We start from the raw sequence: 24,798 nt of genomic DNA, 5'->3' as shown, positions 1-24,798 counted from the left end.
AGTGAAAGTGCTGGATATTGTGTCAATGTACAGGTGCTGGTCATAAAATTAGAATATCATGAAAAAGTAGATTGATTTCAGTAATTCCATTTAAAAAGTGAAACTTGTATATTATATTCATACATTACATACAAACTCATATATTTCAGATGTTTATTTTGTTTAATTTTGATGATTACAAATGACAACAAATGAAAATCTCAAATTCATCATATCAGAAAATTAGAATATTACTGAAGACCAATAAAAACAAAGGATTTATAGAAATGTTGGCCAACTGAAAAGTATGAACATGAAAAGTATGAGCATGTACAGCACTCAGTATTTAGTTGGGCCTCCTTTGGCCTGTATTACTGCAGCAATGCGGCGTGGCATGGAGTCGATCAGTCTGTGGCACTGCTCAGGTGTTATGATAGCCCAGGTTGCTCTAATAGTGGCTTTTAGCTCTTCTGAATTGTTGGGTCTGGTGTATTGCATCTTCTTCTTCACAATACCCCATAGATTTTCTATGGGGTTAAGGTCAGGAGAGTTTGCTGGCCAATTAAGAACAGGGATACCATGGTCCTTCAACCAGGTACTGGTAGCTTTGGCACTGTGTGCAGGTGCCAAGTCCTGTTGGAAAATGAAATCTGCATCTCCAAAAAGTTGGTCAGCTGCAGGAAGCATGAAGTGCTCTAAAACTTCCTGGTATGTGGCTGCGTTGACCCTGGACCTCAGAAAACACAATGGACCAACACCAGCAGATGACATGGCACCCCAAACCATCACTGACTGTGGAAACTTTACACTGGACTTCAAGCAACGTGGATGAAGTGCCTCTCTTCTTTTCCTCCAGACTCTGGGACCTTGATTTCCAAAGGAAATGCAAAATTTACTTTCATCAGAGAACATGACTTTGGACCACTCACCAGCAGTCCAGTCCTGTTTCTCTTTAGCCCAGGCAAGACGCTTCTGACGCTGTCTGTGGTTCAAGAGTGGCTTGACACAAGGAATGCGACAGCAGAAACCCATGTCTTTCATACGTCTGTGTGTGGTGGTTCTTGAAGCACTCACTCCAGCTGCAGTCCACTCTTTGTGAATCTCCCCCACATTTTTGAATGGGTTTTGTTTCACAATCCTCTCCAGGGTGCGGTTATCTCTCTTGCCTGTACACTTTTTTCGACCACATCTTTTCCTTCCCTTCGCCTCTCTATTAATGTGCTTGGACACTGAGCTCTGTGAACAGCCAGCCTCTTTAGCGATGACCTTTTGTGTCTTGCCCTCCTTGTGCAAGGTGTCGATGGTCGTCTTTTGGACAACTGTCAAGTCAGCAGTCTTCCCCATGATTGTGTAGCCTATAGAACTAGACTGAAAGACCATTTAAAGGCTTTTGCAGGTGGTTTGAGTTAATTAGCTGATTAGAGTGTGGCACCAGGGGCCATCAATTTTGAACCTTTTCACAATATTCTAATTTTCTGATATGATGAATTTGAGATTTTCATTTGTTGTCATTTGTAATCATCAAAATTAAACAAAATAAACATCTGAAATATATGAGTTTGTATGTAATGTATGAATATAATATACAAGTTTCACTTTTTAAATGGAATTACTGAAATCAATCTACTTTTTCATGATATTCTAATTTTATGACCAGCACCTGTATATATATATATTTTTTTTTTTTTTTACTTTGACTCCACCCTTTCACTGAATTACAGGGTCTGATCAGGAGATGACGCTTCTCTCTAGATCTTAATATTGATGTCAAAAAAGGAATTGTAGAGGACCAGCCAAGGACCAACCAAGGGCCCATAAAGAATTGAGGGAATTTTTAATGAATATTACTGTATGTCGCTTTGTTGCCTTGATGCATCTTAATTATTAAGGTAGAAAATTCCCAAAAAAGTTGAGGAAGTTCTCTGGATGGTTTCTCCAGAGAAGAGCCCATCCTAAGGACTTGCTCAACGTTTTGTTAGATTCTCTAATTATTATAGCCTATTCCACTATTGAAACATGTGAGAGGAAATAATTTATGCGTAAACAGGCCAGGGTTCTTTGAACCCCACACAAGTTGATACATTTTGATATATGAGTCTTCAATAGGCCAATTACTAACACAAAAACAAGTTATTGTAAACTGGTTATAATCAGGAACCTTCAAATATAGCCATAGGTTTGCTGATATGGGCTCTAAACCCATTGAAGGTTTTATCAAGTTCTAGGAGTCTTATTTAATGACAAGACATGAATAATTCTTGATAACTGGACTACAAGGAGCTCATAAAACTCAGTTCACTTTGCTCTTCTGTGTCTTTGCTTGTATTAATGGAACCGGTTGAGGTTTACTTCCATACAATAACAGGCCTCTTACATGAAACAAGCTGGTTTTTCATCTGAAAAGCTGTTATAAAACAATTCAACCTTTTATCCTCCAGAAAATATGTTAAATGAGCTAAGAAATTTTTGTGTGGCACACACTGTGTTAACATGAGACCCAGTTCCAAGTCAGATTGTTGCAATGTTAGATGTAAATTCCATGAAGACATGGAGAGAATAAGATGGCATCGATTATGGAACAGGTTTAAATGGTAAATGACCATCTAAACAGGTTTAGATGGTTATTTACTATCTAAACAATCTGGTAAATGAATGAAATGTCTTAATTATCATGTCTCTAATCATTTCTTCCATCACATTTGACTTGAACTTCACAACTGTTGCACATAGGCCATTCTACCCAAATCGTGCAAACTGCTATCCCCAAACAAAAAAGCTAATTTGCAAAACATATAAGCATGTACATTTTAAAACTTACTAAGACCGTGCAATAATTCAATTCAGTTTATTTATATAGTGCCAATTCACAACATGTGTCATCTCAAGGCACTTTACAGTTCAACCAGAACAATAATCTAGTAATACCCCAAATAATGTTTGAGATATATGCTTTGCATTAGGAAGTGGCTGTCCCCAAACCCAAATCCTACTTTTTAGTTAATTAAAAATATAAGGACATTCTTAGTGGCTGTTTTCTGAACAAAACTAAATGATAATTTTAGCTTTTTCTCAATCTGAGAGCTGAATAACCTAAATAATAGATAGAGCAATATGTTTAGCATATGTTTATCTATTTATTAATTTAGAACAAAAAGGGAATTTTAATTGAAAAGGTGTTTGTTTCTTAATATATAGTTTTCAATAAAAATGTGATTCATTGCAATTAAATTTTTATTAACCATGTAATCAACAGAGTTAAAAATATTAACTATCTCCAACCACTTACGGGAATTCATTTTGAAGATATATAAATCTTACTTGTTGGCAGATATTTTGTGATATATTTGCAACTTCCCAAAAATGTAGATCTTATCATCAGTTTGAGGTAATCCAAATTTTTCATCAGACATTGTCAGGAAATTGGATTATTCTATTGCCAAAGGAAACCCCAGAAATTATAGCATTCTATTGAGGCCCTTTTTTGTGGTTCATTAAACCCATATGTTATTTAAAGTTGAAATCTGAAAGAGCTTACACACAAACAGGAAGTCCCAGACCTAGATGCCATACCCCATCAATTTTACTTTTAGTATCTCCATCCTCAGGTTCTCCGTGTCCCTCTAATGTACAGGTGAACACAATGCCTTATTGCAGATTCATTGCATGGTAATAGTAGCCTCTGTCTGAAGGCCATTATAATGCAGCCATCAGTAGGCATGTGTCTCTAACAGGACACTGAAATGACACCAAATTACAGTCATTATTTGTAGCTGCACAAATACCATGCTAGTAATATAGCCCATCTCATAAAGGGGAAGTCAGCAGGGGGACAGAAAAAGCCTGCTACACTCAAGCACAATAGCCAGAGAGGGAAGTTTATTCAGCGGAGCTTTGTGATAGCAGGCTGGATGATGTATTCCAATGGAAAAGTTCAATTATTGAGTTTTAGAAAACAGATAATGGGGAGGGTAAGTGGGAGATGCTCGGCCAAAGACTCTTTGTCTTACTCTAGGTGGCACAAAAGCGAGCCTCTGCATTTGTGAGGGAACTGTAAGTAAGTGAGCACCACCTATTTATATTAAATATGGCATTTTCATCCCCGGCCCATTTGTGGCTGCGGAGAGGAACACATCCATCTGCGGACAGGGGAGGGAGGTGGGAGAAGGACAGGGGAATTACAGCACAAGGTAGAAGAAGACAAAAAGAATGTGATGATTGGGGGTCCATTTAACCATTTATTTTGGCTTTTTGCTGTTAATGGACAATGTTTGGGGATGAAAACAACCTTCCAATGCAATTCTGATTTGTTTCTTCTTTTTTTTCCGAACATTTTCACAGTGGAGGGGAAAGAGAGAGAGCAGAGGAGATGATGAGGGGAGTTTATTACAAATAAATAACAGCTACAAATGAGCCTCTCTCATTTGGGTCATGATGGAGAGGCTCTTAATTTGCCTAGTGGCAGATGAGAGGGGGGCGCAGGATGGGAGGAAGGAGGGTGGGTGTGAGGTATATGGGGAAGGATAGATGAGAAAGACACACAAATGTAATTGCGACTGATGTTTCATTCCACATATGGGGCCCCCTTTCAGCCACAGCTAGCTGTAGATGCCGGGCTAGGTGTAATTGTCCCATCTGTATAATATGGTGGAGAATATAGGGTGCTATCACAACACAATAGGTTGATGGATGGCTTATTCTGCCTGCACACTCAGTTCTGTACAAATACAACCATGTTGCTGGCAACACAGAGCAGGTATGCAATTTGTGGTCACGCACTTGGTTGATGTCTTTGACCATAATGTGTTTTTAACAACCATAACATGAAGCAGCCAATTGCAATTCATACTACTACTATAGTAAGCTAATAATTGTGCGCACCAACAGAATATCAGCTTATATCTCACTTTTAAATGTCAAAGATAATCCTAAAAAAAAAAAAAAAAAAAGTGATACTTCTTCTGTATCCTTCTTTTTTGGCCTCATCTCTATTAAATTTGGTTTGATGCCCCAAAACCACCACCATTGAGACCATAGATCACATGAATCCACAAACTCACCTTATATGTCCTGAAAACCTCACTGGGGCATGAAAGATGAACATTTAATAAAGCCCACAGGATTTTAAAGCTAGCTAGTTTCTTACAATATTTCAGCTTACCAAGCTACATATATTACCAACTGGTCTGTTTACCCACTGTATTCCACCTACTGGTAATAAAAATCAGGAGCTGCAACAAAAAACAAGGCCCATCAGCAAGGCCCTTAATCCATATAAAGAATTTTTCTAAAGCCAGAGCTTTAGTCTAAAATTACTCTGGACATTTTTCCTGATAAATTTAGCATCTTTGGCACGGATGAACTGCAGCTTTCAAGCACTGTCTGTAAATTCCCATCTGGGTTGATATTTGGGCTTTAGGAAAAATCCTTTATGGAGCTTATTGTAACTCTTCCAGAAAAGTATTAATATGTTGAGAATTGGAAAATTTTGAACAAAGTGGCAAAACAATGTATCACCCCCCCTGAATAGAGGTGGGTTAAATTCTTCTTAGTTAAAAATATTACGGCAAAACAATGAAACTGAGGGACATGCTAAGAAGGTTAATTCTTGCAAACTTTTTAGAAATTCAGATGTGACCACTCATTTTACAGGTTGATGCCAATCTACCATGTCCTTCCTTGAAATGAAAACAGCTGAAAAACAATATTTAAAGTGGGAGTGAGATTCTCTAATCACCACCAGGGAAAGCCTTGTTAATACTATGCTTTTGCATATCTCTAATTTCCTTTAGGGAATTGATACGAAGCTGACGGTTAAGTTCTGAAACTAAAGGTATAAAAATGAAAAGCCCAGCTGCGATGAGCAGACCTGAAAACAAGACTGAAGATTCAGAAATACTTGAAATAAGTGTCTTTAGACAACAACTATCAACTTACCCTAAACATAAATCCTACATTGGTACGCTTTTAAAATATACCTCAGAAATGTGCTGATGGGGGCGTTTCCACTGTCTATCCTCTCCTCATTATCCTCAGAGCAGCTGCATGCCTTCTTCAACATTTTTAGCAACTTCAGAGTTGGACAAACACCAAAGAAGTTGCTTTAAAAGGAAATGCATGGCAGTCTCTTCTCATTGACCTCCAAGTTCAGTAAATGCTGACTGAATTTAATATGAACCCTCTCTGATGTAGTGCCAGGGGTAGGGTTTCTCTACTGTGCGCTACAGTACATTTCTGTACAGTATCTAAATCAATAAATGAAGCTAGATCATCAGAGCATAATGCCAGTTTTTTTTCCAAACTCCCCTTTCCTCACGGAGCTAAGGCTGTTTTCTGCCATTAAATACTTTGCTACATACTGCCCTAATACTAAGCCATGAATTCAGGAGAGCAACCCTGCAGCCATAATACTACAACGGAAAAAAAATATTCAAGCCATGACCTACTGTACGTGATTTAGATTTTAAAAATGGCAAAGACCTAGGGCTCTTTACGTCTGAGATGTGAGAACAGCTCATTATCTGGGGAACCAGTAAAAAAATGTAATCTAATAGCTGTGTGTTAGAAGTAAAACTTGTATTAACATGATAAAGAAGACATCTGGTACAAAGGTATAGTGGAAATCAATAGATTATGAGCTGTAATCCACTTAGTCACTTGCTTTAAAGTAATTAAGTGATGTCATCCACAGGGACATGCCGGATAACAGTAATATCTCTCTCTCTATGTGACGTCAACAACAGGAGTGAGGATAGAATGAAAAATCCCTCATGTTCTTCATCGACTGTAACAATTTGAAAATTAACAGAGAAAAGGAAGCAATGATAAAACTGATTTAGTGCCATTGTTCATTTTTATGAACACCAAAAAAATATTGAGATATCATTGTGGAGACACAAGGAGATAAAAAGGTGGCGGCAGCAAAGATTTGCAGAAAAAAAATAAAGTAAAATGTACTGAGCAACAGTGAAAGGAGGATTTTACGTAGAGCACATATATACAAAAAGTGTCATGTATAAATCTATGGCGCGCTAATCGAAAACCCTCGTCTTGCAGTGAATCAGTTTTATGTTTTCTCACTCTGTCCATGCAAGTCTAGATGTGAGTCTACACTGCCCATATTGATATGTGGTCTGCGTACTGGAGTTCAATGCACCACATTAATTACAGGCAAGTGAATATGGGAAAAGGTAAATTGCCCTGTCAAGCTGGGGAATTGGGTTCTTGATGTTGGAACTCTCATCTCTTGGCATTTCTATTATTCAACATCGAGAAAGAAATGGAGAAACGAAGAGGATGGAAGGAGGAAGAGGCGGACAAACAAGACGCCTCGAAAGTGATAGTCAGAGTCTCTGCAAGACTTCACCTGGCATGATGAGAAAAATCAAACGTACCATGAGGGATTTCAAAAATGCATTCTTTTTAAATTGCAACAGACCTTGGTGGTTGTGTATGAAATCTGTATTATGATGAATAATTTAAAACATGTCTTGCATTATTTAATCTGACATGTATACTGTGGTAGCTAAAGATAATAATATGGGCTTTCTGTATGGAAGTGAATCTCTAAGTACCAGGAACCAAGCACGAGTAGTTGTTTTTTTGTGAGAGTGCACTTGTGCATGTAAAGTTAATCCAGAGGAAAACTGTTCAATAATGGTTGTGAAGAGCCAAAGATACGACCCTCCAGAGCACTGAGGCGAGCGATAGGGGACCCAAAGCATCAGACGTCAAAAGGAATCCCAAGAGCAAAAGTACCCAGGAGGGGCCAACCCAGGAAATCTGACCCCCCACAAAGGGAGGAGGAGAGATGGCCCCTAAATCTCCTTCACTTGATCTTTCTATAGAGAAATGCAAGGAAAGTTGAGAATATCTTGCACAATCATTGTAAGAAAGGCATCGTACACCCTGGACAGATGGCCAGTTTATCACAGGGCAAGATAGAGGCACACAGGATGACCAATGCACACACAGACACAAACTCCCTCCCATTGGAAATTTAGAGGTTTGATGGTAGAGTTTGGAGCGAGTTTGATGGTATTAAAAAAGTTTGAAAGTATGTGCAGAGTAATTTGACTGTGTATGTGAGAGATATTTTTATTATATATTTGAAGGTTAATGCAAGTTTAATGGTATATAAAATAAATTTTGATCTTAAGGGATTGGTATGGTATGGGTAAAAGAGATTGATAGGAATAGGTAAGAGATTTTGATTGCATACATGAGAGATTTTGAGGATGTAATTTCCCAGAATCTTTTGTTTTCTTTATGTACTTGAAAAGTTGTGTTTGTGTAAGACTGTGTCTAAGTAAATCAGAGCAATTGCACAGCAACATTAAAATATACAGTGAGTATTTTTCTCTGGTAATAGGTGTAGTATACCTTGACTTGAGCAGGTAAGACAATTTGAATCTATCAACTTTGAAATAACAATCTTATTTAATTATAACCAAGTAACTGTCCCTTTCCATTAGTGGGATGCATGTTTGTAAATTTACAGCCTCATATTGCTAGAATAAAGCCCCATTTACATTACCCTTTTGAAACCGTGCCGAGATCGGTCCGAGCACGGTAACCAGGATAACTTTTGATTGTAAATGGCACTCAAAACTGAATGGATGTGTTCATCTTTAATGCCCCAGTAAGGATTTCAGGACATTTGTAATTTTGTAATTTTATTAAGGATCCCCATTAGCTGTTGCCATGGCAAACAGCTAGTCTTCCTGGGGTCCACATGGACATATTGCGTGAGTTGGTGGATTTATGTGATCTATGGTCTCAATGGTGGTGGTTTTGGAGCTTCCAAACAAATTTAAGAGAGATGAGGCTAAACAAGAAGGATAGAGAAGAAGTATTAGTAGTTTAGTGCCTTTGCACTAAACTGCTCCTAGTTCATCAGTAGGGCTTGGCACGGTTCAGTGCTGGTGCAGTTCTCAGATAACAAAGAGCACATGAGCAAAATACGTAATTTTCTTACACTCAGCCTCCATAATTTTCAGACATTCATAAAAATACAAGCTTCCCTACCATGCCACACGATTTCTAGTGAAGCTTCTGCCTAGCAGTGTGATGAACCTCAACGTCTGTTGTTTTCTGCATCTTTAAGTCCCGATTAAACTATCGTTTGTTGTATTCACTTCCCAAAAGCCGACTCTCCACAAACAGCAAAATATCACAATCATAACCAAACTTCCTGAATGTTATTTGTACCGCCATGTTAATTTGCTGGATTCCCAATAGAGAGCAGTAGTACCGTAGATCATCACTAGGAGACGAGGAACCATGCTAGTATGATGTGTAAATGGTCCTAAGGAACCGAGCTCGGCACTGTTAACTGATCCAAGCTTGGTCCGAACTTGGTACGGATCGGTTTCAGAGGGTGGTGTAAATGGGGCTTAAGGCTACTGCCTACCATAACAATGGTCTTATATGGCAGGCTAGACTCTCCTAAGGGTTAAAATACAACAGCTGGTCCATCCATCCATCTTCTGACACAATTAATTCCAATTGGGGTCAGGAGGGGTGCTGGTGCCTATATCCAGCTGCCAATGGGCAAGAGGTGGAGTACACCCTGGACAGGTCACCAGTCCATCGCAGGGCAACACAGAGACAAACAACCATTCATGCACACACTCACACCTAAAGAGAATTTAGAGAAGCCAATTAACCTAACAGTCATGTTTTTGGACGGTGGGAGGAAGCTGGAGTACCCAGAGAAAACCCACACATGCTCAGGGAGAACATGCAAACTCCATGCAGAAAGAACACAGGCCAGGAATCAAACCCAGAACCTTCTTGCTGCAAGGCAGCAGTGCTATCCACTGCGCCACATCTTATTAACAAGTGAAAACTAAAGGAAAATACAGTTTGATCTAAGAAATCTTTTCGTGCTTTTAGATAATTTTTTTGCAGTGTGTACATGTTGTGTCTTGTGGCATCTCATATGACAGCCTACATCTATCTTCAAGACTCTTTTTTCTTTTGTAAGTTAAAAAATGAAAACGGATTTCAGTACTTAGTATACATTATGAAACTAGGGGACGTCTCTCCTGGTAGCATACTTCCATGGGTACGCTGAACTAATATAAGCAGACATGTAGGGGACATATCACCGCTCATCAAATATGAAACACTGACCTTAATAATTAAAAAATACTTACTGGTGGCAATAGTAGTCAGCTTTGAAGTAGATGAAAAGGAAAACGACAGCTATGAAAAGGTAAATCTGAGAGTGCTTACAGCGTGGGCTTCTTTTCCTTTATCTTTTTAAACTCCATACTCATTGATACTTCACAGGGATGTTACCAAAGGGAGTTGCTATAAGAATATACAAGGTGCTTCTGTTTTCTAGAACCCCAGTTGGCCTTGGCAGATGACCGCTCACACTGAGCCTGGTTCTGCTGGAGGTTTTCTTCCTGTTAAAAGAGAGTTTTTCCTCTCCACTCTCACTACAAGTATGCTTGCTGTGAGGGATTGCCTTCGAGTCAATGAGTTGATGTAATCAACTGGTTTTCCTTACATAGTGTATGATCTTGTGAACTGTAAAGTGCCTTGAGATGACATGTGTTGTGAATGGCGCTATATACATAAACTGATTTGAACTGAATTGACTTTAAACCTTTAGTTACTTTGATTCTATGATGGTAAGGCTTCCTGTTTCCCCACCACATCGACAGTGACGGCGTCCATTTATATTAATTACACTCCACCTCCACTCTGTTCTCATTTAGACACATGAAAGTCAATTAAGCCTAATCGCTGCTAAATTACACAACACTGTCTACATACTGTGGAAGTCTCATTTAAGGTTATCGCACCGAGGTCATTAAGCGTTTTGAGATAAGGGAGTCATGGAGAAGAAGACTGGAAGTGCTGAATGCAGTATCATACTCTCTAAAGGCATTGTAAGATAACAGAGAGATTCCAAAGCAGTGGGATTTTAGGCGTACTAAACAGAAGAAGTCAGCATTTGCAATGATACACCACTGACACAATGAAGTGGGAGGTAGTAGACTTAATATTTATGATAGTACTAAGTTATAGTTGATATGCTGAGAAGATTTTTAAATATGTTACTGGACCAATCTAATTTCAGATCAGGGTATTTTCAAATCAAATGCAGAAGCTTTCCTAAAAAAGAACAAAAAAACTTCAGTCCTATGTGTCTGTTTTTTGTCAGCATGTGGTATGGCCGCCTGGGATTTGGATCCCCTGACCTGGGACTGTTCTCCCTTCTGTCTACCTTTGTTCTGTCTAACAATCTCCATTTTTTTTTTTTTTTTACAGGCAGTGTTGCCAGATTAGGTAAAAATTGCTTTGGGCGGGCAGAGATAATTTGGGCTCAGAGTCATATTGTAATTTTTTGAGTTAACCTATTAAAACAGGTGTCCACCAATCATTCCTCATTACTAGTTCATAGCAAAGCCTTTCCTGACCTTTCTCAATCACTGATTGGCTAATGTCATATGCCAGGGTGCTTACAACAGAGAACTAGTGTAATAGTGCAACAAATTATGTTAGTCTTAGCAGCAGGTGGATCTGGTGTGATAAACCTAGTGCTGACGATCAATGTATTCTGGTTGGAAGAGGAATATTTTAAAGATGCTGGAGGGAATCACTGCTTTCGGGATTTAGTGATTGGTGCAATTAAACTCCTCACCCTCCCTATATCAAATGCACCATTTGAAAGAGCTTTTTTACAAGTTGCTCTGCTTGATGACTCCAGAAATCCCAGGGGTCTGCCGATCCTGTCAAGTTTGATAGGAGTGTGAATTGAGCTAACAAGGAATGGATGGACATCAGCAAGATTCCATCCTCCCCGACAGTTATTGGGGAGATTTCATTCAACCATGTACTGATCACAGATCACAATGAATTGTATTATAGTTCACTGGAGTAAAAATTAGGGTTCAGATGTTCAATATTACGATATTCCAACAATTTAATAAGCATTAAAGGTAAGAATTTAAAATCAACTATAATAAATAAATTTATGTCAAAATAATATACATGTCAAAAATAAATAAATGTTTTTGACATGTAGTGTTGAATTAAGTTGTACTGAAGTGTGTTCGTGTTCACACAGTAAATATTAATCGGGCAGGTTGTTGTGTGATGTGGCGGTTTTTAACAGACGTTTGGGCTGGAAAACCTCGACTCTATCTGGCAACACTGTTTACATGCAGGCTAAATGTCGCTACATCCATGCACAGTGTGAGGGATTGGTGAAGAGTCAACAACCAAATCCAAGTGAAAATCATTGCTGCAAGCTCATCCAGGAGGGGCCTGTTTAATAAATCCATTCACTGGACTTTGTTCTCCAAGTCTGAAGACGTTTTGCTTCCCATTCAGGAAGCTTTTTTAAATTGGAATGACTATGACCTAGTTGACTGAGAATCTTCACCAGCAACTTGTAAATTAATGACCAGATGCAATCAACTGGTTTTCTAGACAGAAACTGTTATCCAATCTGACTGTTTCTGTAAAGTATCTTGAAATGGCAAATTTAGCAAACTGGTGTTATATAAATAAACAGATTTTAATTAAAGTTCTAATTAAGCAGTTACCTGAAATATGTAATAAAACCAAAATATCCTTGAGTCGTATCCAGAGAGTAAAAATTATAGCATTAGTCTAGCAATACAGGAAGTGCTACGCATTCATTGTTGGGGAGAACAAGAGATGAGTTCATTAAATACCAACACTGTCTGTGTTGAGTTAAATAGATATTTTTGTCCCGATCAAACCAGCACATATCTCACTTGTATTTGTAGTATGCTCATTTGCTTCTCAGATTAGCCAGGCTTTAAAGATGATTTACTTACTACAACTTAAGTGTTACAGCAACACTCAAATAACATAATTATTGAATCTTACAGTACACTATCTTCTATACTGTATATTGTTTAGGATTCATTAACCTCAGCATGCTTGTTGCTTAAACGTAAATGAGCCACAATGAGGCAATGAACTCTCTGCATTTAACCCATTAACATTGATAGACTATTGTTATTTAATAATAATAATAATAATTGAGCTTGAATGATCTCATATTGGATAAATTTACCTCTGCCTTTAACCCATCCCCTTGGGGAGCAGTGAGCTGCCATTGTGTGGCGCCCGGTGAGCAGTGTGGGGTTAAGGGTTTTGCTCAGGAACCCAGAGTGGAGGATGTGGGGATCGAACTGGTTCTTGCAAACTTCTCAGAGCAAAAATATTTTGAATACACAAATACTTCTGAATATTCAGCTAAAGATTTCCTCACCACTTGGGGGCACTCATAAAACATTAAAAGTTATTTTGAAGATTCTCACTTTTTTCTATAATGTTACATAAATTAATTCTGATAGTAATGTTAGCAAAGTTAACATAACATTCCTAAACTTGGCTGAACACTGTAATTTCCACATCATTTAAGCAAATATAGATGAGCTACTTTTTACGACACAAATACTTTAAAGACCTATTTGAGTGAAAAGCCTTTCTATGTATGCTAAGTTTGAACATATGTACATGTATAGAAAGAAATAAAACAATTTCACATATCTGAAACACAAGGCTGTTTTTTGAAGTTTAGAATAAATCGCCTGCTAAAGCGTCTGGAATTTCATGTCAGAATAGTTTACTTGTAAATCATCATGCTTCTTGTGTATCAATGAATGCTTTTTTCCACAAAGATCGAGAAGAGAATTTGCAAATAAAAACAGAGAAACAAAAAACATCAAGAATCCTAACTCAAATTATGATAGAAATAACAGTGGTTTGTTTTCTTTAGATTGAATACAGCTAAATCCCTATAAAATTCACCAGCTATTCCATAATGACAGAGCAAGGAGGAATTCCATGGACAAATAAAAACTGTATATGTGTATTTGTCTGTAGTTTTGAATGCATGATAGCACGGCCAAAGGGCTTGACCCTTTTAATAATTAGTGAATGAGACATGGGGTGATTTGATATGACAGCATGGGTCAGCCTGTATCCTACAGTCATTCTGCTTTAAATTCCAGTTTTCTAAAAAAAAATCCACCTTTTTTACTACAAGTTACTGTTTTGCCAATAAGGGGAAATTTTTACTCTTTTTACTCAGGTCATAGTGTTTGGCTGGTTGGCTGATGGTGCATTTTAGGACTACTCCAAACTCAAGTCATCCAGGTACTTAGTTTGTTCATGATGAGCAAAATATAAACGAATTGGTATAATTGATGGGCATGGGTGGAACACAGAAAACTTAAAATTGTCAAGCTCATTCTACCTGAAAGGTTACCACAGTGTTAAGCCAGAAGAGCAGACAGAAAGTTAGGTCAAGAGCCATCTGTCAGGTTTATACAAATTTGAAAAGTAACTATTTCAGAAAGATGTATTTTTAAGTTTGAAAATGCCCAAAATGAGAGAAACCAATGAATGACAATGAAGTTAACTATAAGAAAGTTGTAAAACAAGAAGGTCATATGGTATCAAATGAAGTGAATCAGCTAAATATTTCATATTTTACTGTCTCCAACAGTCCTGCTGCTTAACATCTTACCATATGTTATGTATGTTATGTTTTGTAAAATTCATTTGTTAGATTACTGTTGTGTAACTATCAAAGGCTGGACTTGTTTTAAGACAATTTGTCTTTATGCCTGTAACAGCAAAAAGCAGTTGTTTTTGTATTTGGGATAAAAATTCAAATATGGAAACCATTTCAAATTATATTGTTAACAAAGAAGACTAGTGATACAACCTACAACAGGTGTCAAAAATATAGTTAATATAAATCTATATACATACATCATATGTTTGTTTGAGTTTTTTAAAGTACTCATGGTTTGTTTGTCTCTCTGTCAGCATGTAAGATTGGGTGCTTGTTTTCCAAGTGAAGGTTTTTCTATACACTTCAACATGGATCAACAGATCACATTTGCACATTTATGCAAATAAGAAAGACATATGCAAACATAATTGTATGGATGGGACTCTGTATCTATCCCTGTTACAGCCACATAGATCAATGATCATTGATATTCAGTCATTATTTAGGCAGGCTTGTCATTGGCAACAATAGACTGCATAATAGACTTGACTGCACTGTAGATCATTGGAATGCAGATGTGTGCCTCTCCTACCTGTTTATCAGTGAGGGTGTACAGGAACTGGTGATCTGGACTGAAGAGCAGATCTCTTAAGATGGGGTTCCCATCGCTCACCATCACATTCTCGTACAACAGGACAGGCTGGGCGATGGAGTTCACCAAGATCTGGAAAAGAAGGGGGAAATTCAGAAAAGCCATCGCTACAGGATAAAATAGAGCTAATGATGCATAGCTTCCTTTCTATTTAATCTTTTACATTTCAACAAGTGCATGTTACTAAGGGAGCATGAAAGAGTCATGTAACCCTCCAAGTTCCTGAGTTATCTCTCGCCCTCCATTTTGCTCACTGATCACCGGGGAGCAGTTTGATCTGTGAAGGCCTCCTCATTTTTCTGAATTGCCATCTTATCTCTCCATTTTTTTCTCACACTGACTTTAAATCGTGTTAAAATTAGTAGAAAAAAAGTACAAAATTACTTTAACATTCCATCAAACAGGTGGTTTATTAGTAGGCAAGTTGCTATTATTAAGGCTCTATCTTTTAAGAAGAATAGTTAATTTTAGTCATAAACCTAGAACTTTTACAATACTAAGGCTGCTCAATGTTAGATAAATATACTGCTTTGATACTATCATTGAATATGATGATAATGTGGTTAGAAGATGCAGCTAAGAAACACATCATCAAACTAAATACGCTTCAATGATCATAATATCGACATGTCTCTGCATGGACTTTGGGATCTTACTGACCTATATTCATATGAAGTCAACAGATGCAAAAACTTAACAAAGGGTACATTTGAGCCAACATTTTAACAAAAAGATATCTTGTGTAGCCAGATTTTGTTGTCATACTCCGAATGCATGCTCGTCCATGTAGAACAAATCCAGTAAAGCCAGACTTGATGGATTCAGCTGAGTTTCCTTAAACAAGAAACTTTTAACAGATCTGACTCAATGATTTGAGGGAATTGTCTCTGGAAAAGGCCTTGAGATTACATGCTTTGTGAATTTGGAGCCATGCAAATAAACAGAATTAAATTTAAATTAAATCTGAAAGGTGAGCATTACATAATTAATTCAAGACTTCCAGCTGTATCCTTTCTTGCCGTAACTGTACTCAGCTGCAAATAAAAAGTCTATGTATTTGAGTTGTTACTGTACAAAGGTCATTTGTTTTAGCGGCGCCCTTCTGTGTTGCTTCCACATAACGACACAAAAACACACTGAAAAGTTTTATTGACGTAAAGTGAGTGTGACCTTTTGTGCCTTTTGTTTTTATTGCTTTGATGATTTCCCTCTCTCTTTCTCTCTCTCTCACAGAAACAGCACACATATTTGGAAAGCAAAGAAAAAAAAACCTGCGCACAATATGTGGTCGTTCTCAGACTGCTACAAGCCGAGGGCTGCTGTATCATTTATGATGAGTGACGGACTGTGATAGAACGAGGGAGGGGGAGGAACAGAGAGCATGCTCTGCCCCACAGCTCGGGGCAAGGGGCATTTGGAGGGGGATTCAGGTCAGCTAGCACAGAAGGGACTATAGTACGAGGCAGGTGACTGTGAATTTTCATCTTGTCTATTAGCCTGCAGGTTCTTGCTCTCCTTCTCTGACCTCTGCACTCATGAAGCTATACAGCTCTTCTTATAGCAGGCAGCTTCAGCAAAGACAACTTCAGGAAGTCCCATCTTTACCTACTCCCTTTAGAAGACCTGGGCTATAATGTTATCTCCACATCCTAAAAGGATTTTTGCCGTTTCATATTTGGGGATATGTTTTTTATGAAATTCTTAGGAAACCACTGAATAAAATACCATCATACCAAAACACTGAAAAGGAAGGCAACTATCAACGCCATGTGACATTAAGCATGATCAACTTATCAAGTTGCTGTCATTCATTTTCATCTAGTGAAATGAATGCATGCTAAAAGAACGAACCATGGAGTATGAAAATTTTATTTAAGCTAGACATATTTTCTCTCTTTGACACTTTTATTTTGAAGGATAAAAGGAAGTAGGCATGTTGGGTTGGTAACAAAACCACTGATGACGGCTCCACTACCTATATAGTGGACTGAAAAGTTGATTGTAGGCAATCAGACGCAGAGTTTTTCTAGAAGACATTTCACTTCTCATCCAAGAGGCTTCATCGGGCTACTCGACCACTAACGCACCCCAGGTGACCCCCATGGCCCTTCTAGTAGAAGGGATCTGACCCACTTTTTGTTGTTTTGCCTGATTCTTTGCTACCCTTACAGCATATTAATCTCAGTGCTCCCCTACAGTAGTTAGAACTGAAAAAGCCTCCTGGATGCAAGGCGAGTTGGTTTCTCTCAAAGATCTGGTAATTATAGACAGTTTAAAGTAAATAACTGCTAATGCTGCAAAAGTCTACACCTGCTGCTGAAACTTTTATTCTAAATACAGAAACAAGAAGAAGTTTTTTATATTTTTTTTTATAAACAACTATAACAATATGCCGACTGCTCAACCTTGAACCAATATATTATTCACTAACTGGAGACCCCTTTAAAGTGCAGTTGTCTGAGTTGAGAAAGTTAAGTATTTTTAAGAAAATTGAAAAAGATTTTTAGAATTCAAAGCAACACTGTTTAAATTTTTAGCCACCAGGGGGCGCTTGACCTGTAATTGCCACATTTCACCCTCCTGAGGGCCATTAGTGCCAATGCACTGTTGCAAAATTAAAAAGGCTCCCTCAGTATTTTGAAATCTGATAGCAGACCACTTTGGAGCAGCAGATGGAGAAGTCATGAAACTGGCTGTAAATTTAAGACCACATTCACCCCTCATCAGAAAACCAAAAATATTTAAGATTTAACACTTCATGTACAGGTTAAATCTGTTTTTTTGTTTTTGTTTTTTTTTTTTTCGTTTGTTTTTTTGCCTAATGTAACAATAACTTTAAACTCAGTATTTAGGGGATTTCAGACTGCCGTTAAGTGGCGCTTTGGGTCACATTTCATATGAAGATGGATCCTACCCTATTAATCAGCCCATACAGAGCGTCAGTACATGCCGATTTCTGTATATTTACATGAAAAATACTATAACACACCTTAAACTGATCTAATGGCTGTATCAAGACCCATGCAGTGTTGCTTTAAACAGCTTCAGTTACTTACACAACTGAATAATCTGTAATGAGCGGGCTTCTTTCAACCAGATAACAAGCAGTGAGCTCCAACATGCAGGGGAAGAGCAGCAGTGCCCCATTCTCTAATCCATATAATTTAAAGATAAAGAAATGGTTGAGGGAGAACTATGTTAGTTTTGAAAAGTAACCTTTAAGCATTTTGGAAAACCTTGATTATCCAAACTGTCCGTAGGATAATTGGTCTGTTGAAACTTCATTAAGTTCCCCCTCACATTACAGGATTGAAATGCCATCTGCTTACAAAGAGCCGAAATGCCAAAGGAAGCAGCTTAATGAATACTATGTGTTCCTTGGGTGGTCTGTGCAAACTCAATTCAAACCCCTAAAAGGGTACTACTGAGCCATACAGATTTCTTTTAGATTTCATATTTAAGTTTCACCTTCTGAAATATATTAACCCGACTGAAAGATGAAAGCAACTCAGATAAAAAAAAAACTGACTACCTGCTTTAAATGTGCTTATTAAATATGCTTTTGTAACCGCTCCCATGATGATTATTTGCCCACGAAAAAAAGAAACATAAAGCTTACTGCTTTGAAGTCTCTGAAAGCTTATGAGTCATTAAAACACTGCCTTTTTACTGATTAGTTTACCTCTTTGAAGCGGGACAATCATACGTATTTCAGTCTCGCTCAGCAGTGCTGCTCCGATGAGTGCGCCAAACATAATTGCTGCTATTTGCATTCTAATTACCCACCAATCAATTAGTTTTACAACACAAAAAAATAAGAAAATGGTGCATTAAAGCAGTCAGTTCAAGAGATGAAGAAAAGAAGGTGCTCTTTTGAGACATCTATAATTCTATGTTCTTCTCACAACTTTGGTGTGTAAAGATTTAAGTCCCACTTGCATAGGAATTTTTTTTTTTTTTTTTTGTAAATGCATCAGTTGTTATCCACCCTCCAATTCAACTTTCTGCATGTGCAAAGAAAAGAAGAGAAAACATGTATGAGAACCAAAGTTAGAGGTATTTCTTGCTAAGTTTTGACTCTTAAAAGACTTCCTAGTTCAGTCAGCTCTCAGGTGGCCTTTCCATTGCTTCAGTTTTTCAAGGCTTGCAGAGTTAGAGGCAAAGACATGAATGTGAAAAACAGTTTCCGGGATTTTCAAAAAGATACAACCCAGTGTCCAAAGGACTTTCTGTGATGCGATTTTTGGGTGGGTAGACATTCATTACTCTTGTGAGGACACTCCTTACATGCGTACTTTGTTGTAGCTTTTAGAATAGTCTGAAGAACTACTGCATAATGATGATAGAAACGAAATGTTGGTAAATTTACTCCTTTCCTTTTAAAAAAACATGAGATCAAGACACATTAAGATCACTTGAAAGTTTAGTCTGATATTAAACTATTATAGTTCTGTTGTGTTATATTTGACTACGATTTCGACTGTTTGGTAAGGTTAATATCTGCAACATCAAAAAGAGAAATACTGTATGTCTCCATCACACCATCATGTATCAACCTTGGATAAAGAAAGAATACTCAACACCATTAAGGGGAATTCATATGCATATAACTCACACAGGATCCACTGTGTTGTAATTTACTTAAATACTACAATGATGTCACAGTGATAACTATAGTGTCACTTATATCATTTTACAGCAGTTATACACTCAGTCTGTGACAGTGAAGATTCAATCATCCCAGCGTGTAGAAAGCTTAGGGCAGCTGAACCTGTTAAACCTATTAAAATCCAGCTAATAATCAAATAACCGAATGGAGGCGCATGTAGACTGTTTATAAAGCATTGAACATTTAGCACAGCATGGTCAGGCTGTAATTTAGTACAGTGAAAAAAAGAAAACGTTCACACCAGCAGATTATGAACTTTATACAGTGTCTGTATGTAATTATTGATATTTGACTGTCATTTATTTTTCCTCGATCCTAAAAACACCCCTTATAAGCTCTGGAAATTTTTAACTAACATTATAATCTTCATTTGTTTTTTTTTTCTGGGTCAATTTCAATCTGATTTCAAACTCGACTGGAGTCCAAGCGGCAGTGAAAAAGCCCTTTTTTAGTTTCTAAATGATCTTCAATTCACACAGTTAACCAAAAACTAAAACACTTCAGATAAATCCATCAATTTGAATATTTATTATTGATAAATCTACCGCAATCATTATCTAAAATGGCTTTAAAAATGAAAGAAGAAGAAAAAAAAAAAGCTAGCAAAGAGATACTACACAAAACAAGGGCAACTCAGAAGTAAAACCCCTGTTTCATAATCATTTAAGAGTTTAATGTTTTAAAAGCTTCACTATTGGGGACAGAAAGAGATAAAAAAAAAAAAAAAAAACTAGCCATTTCAATCAATTTGAAGCACAATTTGAAAATAATTTGCTATTTGAACATTTTAAATAGATTATTTGAAGAGGAATTTTAATTTTATATTTATTAATCTATTATCAAATACTGGAATTTAAAGAAGCATTTTTAAATCCTATTTCTAAATGAAGATGTAAAAACAAAAATACATAATTCTGATTAGAAATTCCTTTCCTAATCACACATTTAAAAAGGTTATTCCAGTTTCTTTTTCAACTTTTTTCAAATCTTTTTTTTTTTTTTTTTTGCATTTTGTTGTTGCTTTACTCGTTCCATTTACCTTCTGGTCCCAGAGAACAATGGAAAGCAGTTACAGGTGCTGGTCATAAAATTAGAATATCATGAAAAAGTAGATTGATTTCAGTAATTCCATTTAAAAAGTGAAACTTGTATATTATATTCATACATTACATACAAACTCATATATTTCAGATGTTTATTTGGTTTAATTTTGATGATTACAAATGACAACAAATGAAAATCTCAAATTCATCATATCAGAAAATTAGAATATTGTGAAAAGGTTCAAAATTGATGGCCCCTGGTGCCACACTCTAATCAGCTAATTAACTCAAACCACCTGCAAAAGCCTTTAAATGGTCTTTCAGTCTAGTTCTATAGGCTACACAATCATGGGGAAGACTGCTGACTTGACAGTTGTCCAAAAGACGACCATCGACACCTTGCACAAGGAGGGCAAGACACAAAAGGTCATCGCTAAAGAGGCTGGCTGTTCACAGAGCTCAGTGTCCAAGCACATTAATAGAGAGGCGAAGGGAAGGAAAAGATGTGGTCGAAAAAAGTGTACAAGCAAGAGAGATAACCGCACCCTGGAGAGGATTGTGAAACAAAACCCATTCAAAAATGTGGGGGAGATTCACAAAGAGTGGACTGCAGCTGGAGTGAGTGCTTCAAGAACCACCACACACAGACGTATGAAAGACATGGGTTTCTGCTGTCGCATTCCTTGTGTCAAGCCACTCTTGAACCACAGACAGCGTCAGAAGCGTCTTGCCTGGGCTAAAGAGAAACAGGACTGGACTGCTGGTGAGTGGTCCAAAGTCATGTTCTCTGATGAAAGTAAATTTTGCATTTCCTTTGGAAATCAAGGTCCCAGAGTCTGGAGGAAAAGAAGAGAGGCACTTCATCCACGTTGCTTGAAGTCCAGTGTAAAGTTTCCACAGTCAGTGATGGTTTGGGGTGCCATGTCATCTGCTGGTGTTGGTCCATTGTGTTTTCTGAGGTCCAGGGTCAACGCAGCCACATACCAGGAAGTTTTAGAGCACTTCATGCTTCCTGCAGCTGACCAACTTTTTGGAGATGCAGATTTCATTTTCCAACAGGACTTGGCACCTGCACACAGTGCCAAAGCTACCAGTACCTGGTTGAAGGACCATGGTATCCCTGTTCTTAATTGGCCAGCAAACTCTCCTGACCTTAACCCCATAGAAAATCTATGGGGTATTGTGAAGAAGAAGATGCAATACACCAGACCCAACAATTCAGAAGAGCTAAAAGCCACTATTAGAGCAACCTGGGCTATCATAACACCTGAGCAGTGCCACAGACTGATCGACTCCATGCCACGCCGCATTGCTGCAGTAATACAGGCCAAAGGAGGCCCAACTAAATACTGAGTGCTGTACATGCTCATACTTTTCATGTTCATACTTTTCAGTTGGCCAACATTTCTATAAATCCTTTGTTTTTATTGGTCTTCAGTAATATTCTAATTTTCTGATATGATGAATTTGAGATTTTCATTTGTTGTCATTTGTAATCATCAAAATTAAACAAAATAAACATCTGAAATATATGAGTTTGTATGTAATGTATGAATATAATATACAAAGTTTCACTTTTTAAATGGAATTACTGAAATCAATCTACTTTTTCATGATATTCTAATTTTATGACCAGCACCTGTAAACTAAACTTTCATTAGTTACACTGCATCACTTGGTTCACAGAATGACCAGTTATATCTGAGGAGCTGCAACTGTGATTAAACACAAATTTGAATCAAATTTAAACTTGAAATGGCTAGTTTTCTTCTTCTGTGACTCTCTAGGCCCTCCATGCAAAACAAGGGCAAATCAGAAGTGAAACACCTGTTTCATAAACATTGAAGAATTCACTGTTTCAGAAGTTTCACTCTATTTTTGTACAGATAGAGCAACATAGAATGTAAATTTAAACAATTCATGATACATAACCATACAGCTTTAGTCCTTCCTTATCAGACTTCTGGAGTTTTTCTTGTGTCCAATTCATCAAATACAATGAAACTATTCTCTCTCCCATCTGTACACAGCTTTACATGACTGCACAATAAAATCAAAGCTATACATGGTAATATTTAAAAACAGATGAGTTTTGAAATTGTAATATCACCCTGATAAGACTTGTCCCATCAGATTGATTCATAGAACCCGCCTGAAAGCGGGTTACATTAGCCAAGTCCTGATTAAATGGCTAATATGAAGCTGGTTTATTAAAGAGCATAATGCATTATCATAGCAGAAATAGAGACGCCTCAGGCAGGAAGGGTGTTAAAAGTGTGCATGTAGAGAAGGATACATAGTAAAAAAGGTAAATTAAATGCAGTCTGGGTTCAAACACTGATCACATATCTGGGTCAAGTAGCATGAAAAAACAATCACAACTTATTGATCACACATCTTCCACAAAGGATTGTAGACTTGTTTTATTGTCAAGCTTCTTTCTAATAGTTACTTGATTAACCTTATCCTTTTATTGCAGTGTGTTTTATTGGCACAAGCTTGGTTTCCTTGTGCAGGATTTTTCAAATGCATTTCAATTGGCCAACCATCTCTAAGTACCAGTTTTCTTTTCCTAACATTTCGTCCAGAGTTTTCTTAGACATCTGAGTTGCTTCACTTCAAAGCTAGCCTTTTCATTTCAAGGGTTTTCTTTTGCTGTCCTGATTTCCAGACCTTCCCGCGCCCCCTCTGTCTCCTCCACAGAAGTCAACCTCATCCCCTTGAGTGCCTGTGTGTGTGTCCAGACACAGCAGTGCTCCATCCAGGCTCAGCTGTTCAACATGTAGTTAATTATGGCTGGGGAAAAAGGAGGGAAGAGGATGGATGCAAAGGACAGGACAAAAAAATAGCGAAAGGATGGTTGTTGTTTTTTTTTTTTTTTTTTATAGAGACCAATGGAACAAAAGGTTCCTCTGAGGACAAGTAATAAAGGTGTGTTAAATGTTCAAGTCATTGTTTTATGATAATAGGTTGAACAGGAAGGTTGGCATCTTAATGAAATGTACTATATAGCCTGTGTGTGTATGAGTGAGTGCTACTGCAGCTTATTGTATTCATGATTCCTAATGAAATTAATGTCTTCCTCCTTTGCTGTGAGGATGCTAATAAATCTGAAAGTAGGCTTCAGATAAAAAAAAAATCACTTTGTTATTATCAGACAAGAAAAGTGGCACACATGAAAATGAGGAGGTGGGTGGAAATAGGTATAAATGTAAAGATGGCATAGTCCCTGCTAATGTCTGTCTGACCCTGACTGGAGGGCATCCAAGGTTTCAGAGTGCACCTGCTGACTACACAGTCTCCATCTTTCAAACACACACATATAGGCTAGACAGGTTACTTGGAGTGAAATTAATCATCATTCTTTTGTCGCACCGCTGCTCTCACAACAGGAAGCTGGCCCCCAGTGACACACTCGCACACACAAAGCTACATATGGAGTGACAGCCAGACAGCTGGTCGGCTAAAGCACGCCTCTATGAAGCTGTTTTGCTAACAGCTAACAATAGTTGGCTCAGGTGAGGAGAACAACTGTGCCAAGCTTTGGTCGAGTAAGCTCACATAGTCCGAGTTTAGAAACAGAGACTACTGATGCACTGGCAACATAAAAAAACTGCCTGTAAAAGAAAATAAAGCATTCTTTAGTTGTACAGTACATTTAAATGATCAAGAAAACTGGGAAAATAATCACCAATTCTCAAGAAGTCATATTTGGATGGTTACAACTAAATTGTAGAAATTAATCCTGAATAGCAAATATATTCAAACATGCCTAAATAACTGATCACTGGGGATAAGCTTTTCATAACCAAATCCCTAGGAAGTTAGTGTTTGAGCTACCAATGCCAAGAAGTGCATTGGACCAGACAATAGCTATCCCTAAGGACAATTATCCTTGACTGGTAAAGGCTTACCAAAAAATGATGAACAATTTTAAATC

The 24,798-nt window shown here is 37.6% G+C and overlaps 1 protein-coding gene across 2 annotated transcripts in view; it reads right to left on the bottom strand.

The window, feature by feature from the left end:
- LOC119789754 (plexin-A1-like) overlaps positions 1-24,798 on the bottom strand; it is a 384,280-nt gene that overhangs the window by 184,288 nt on the left and 175,194 nt on the right. For both annotated transcript variants that reach the window (XM_038294813.1, XM_038294814.1), the window contains exon 4: positions 15,087-15,218. In XM_038294813.1, coding sequence (XP_038150741.1) covers positions 15,087-15,218 — 132 coding nt within the window. The remainder of the gene's footprint in view (positions 1-15,086; positions 15,219-24,798) is intronic.

This window comes from Cyprinodon tularosa, unplaced genomic scaffold (assembly GCF_016077235.1).
Source record: "Cyprinodon tularosa strain WSP-4 unplaced genomic scaffold, ASM1607723v1 ctg346, whole genome shotgun sequence".
In the NCBI taxonomy this organism is placed as follows: Eukaryota; Metazoa; Chordata; class Actinopteri; order Cyprinodontiformes; family Cyprinodontidae; genus Cyprinodon; species Cyprinodon tularosa.
Note: the sequence above shows the minus strand (reverse complement) of the source record. Positions and strands in the feature narration are given on the sequence as shown.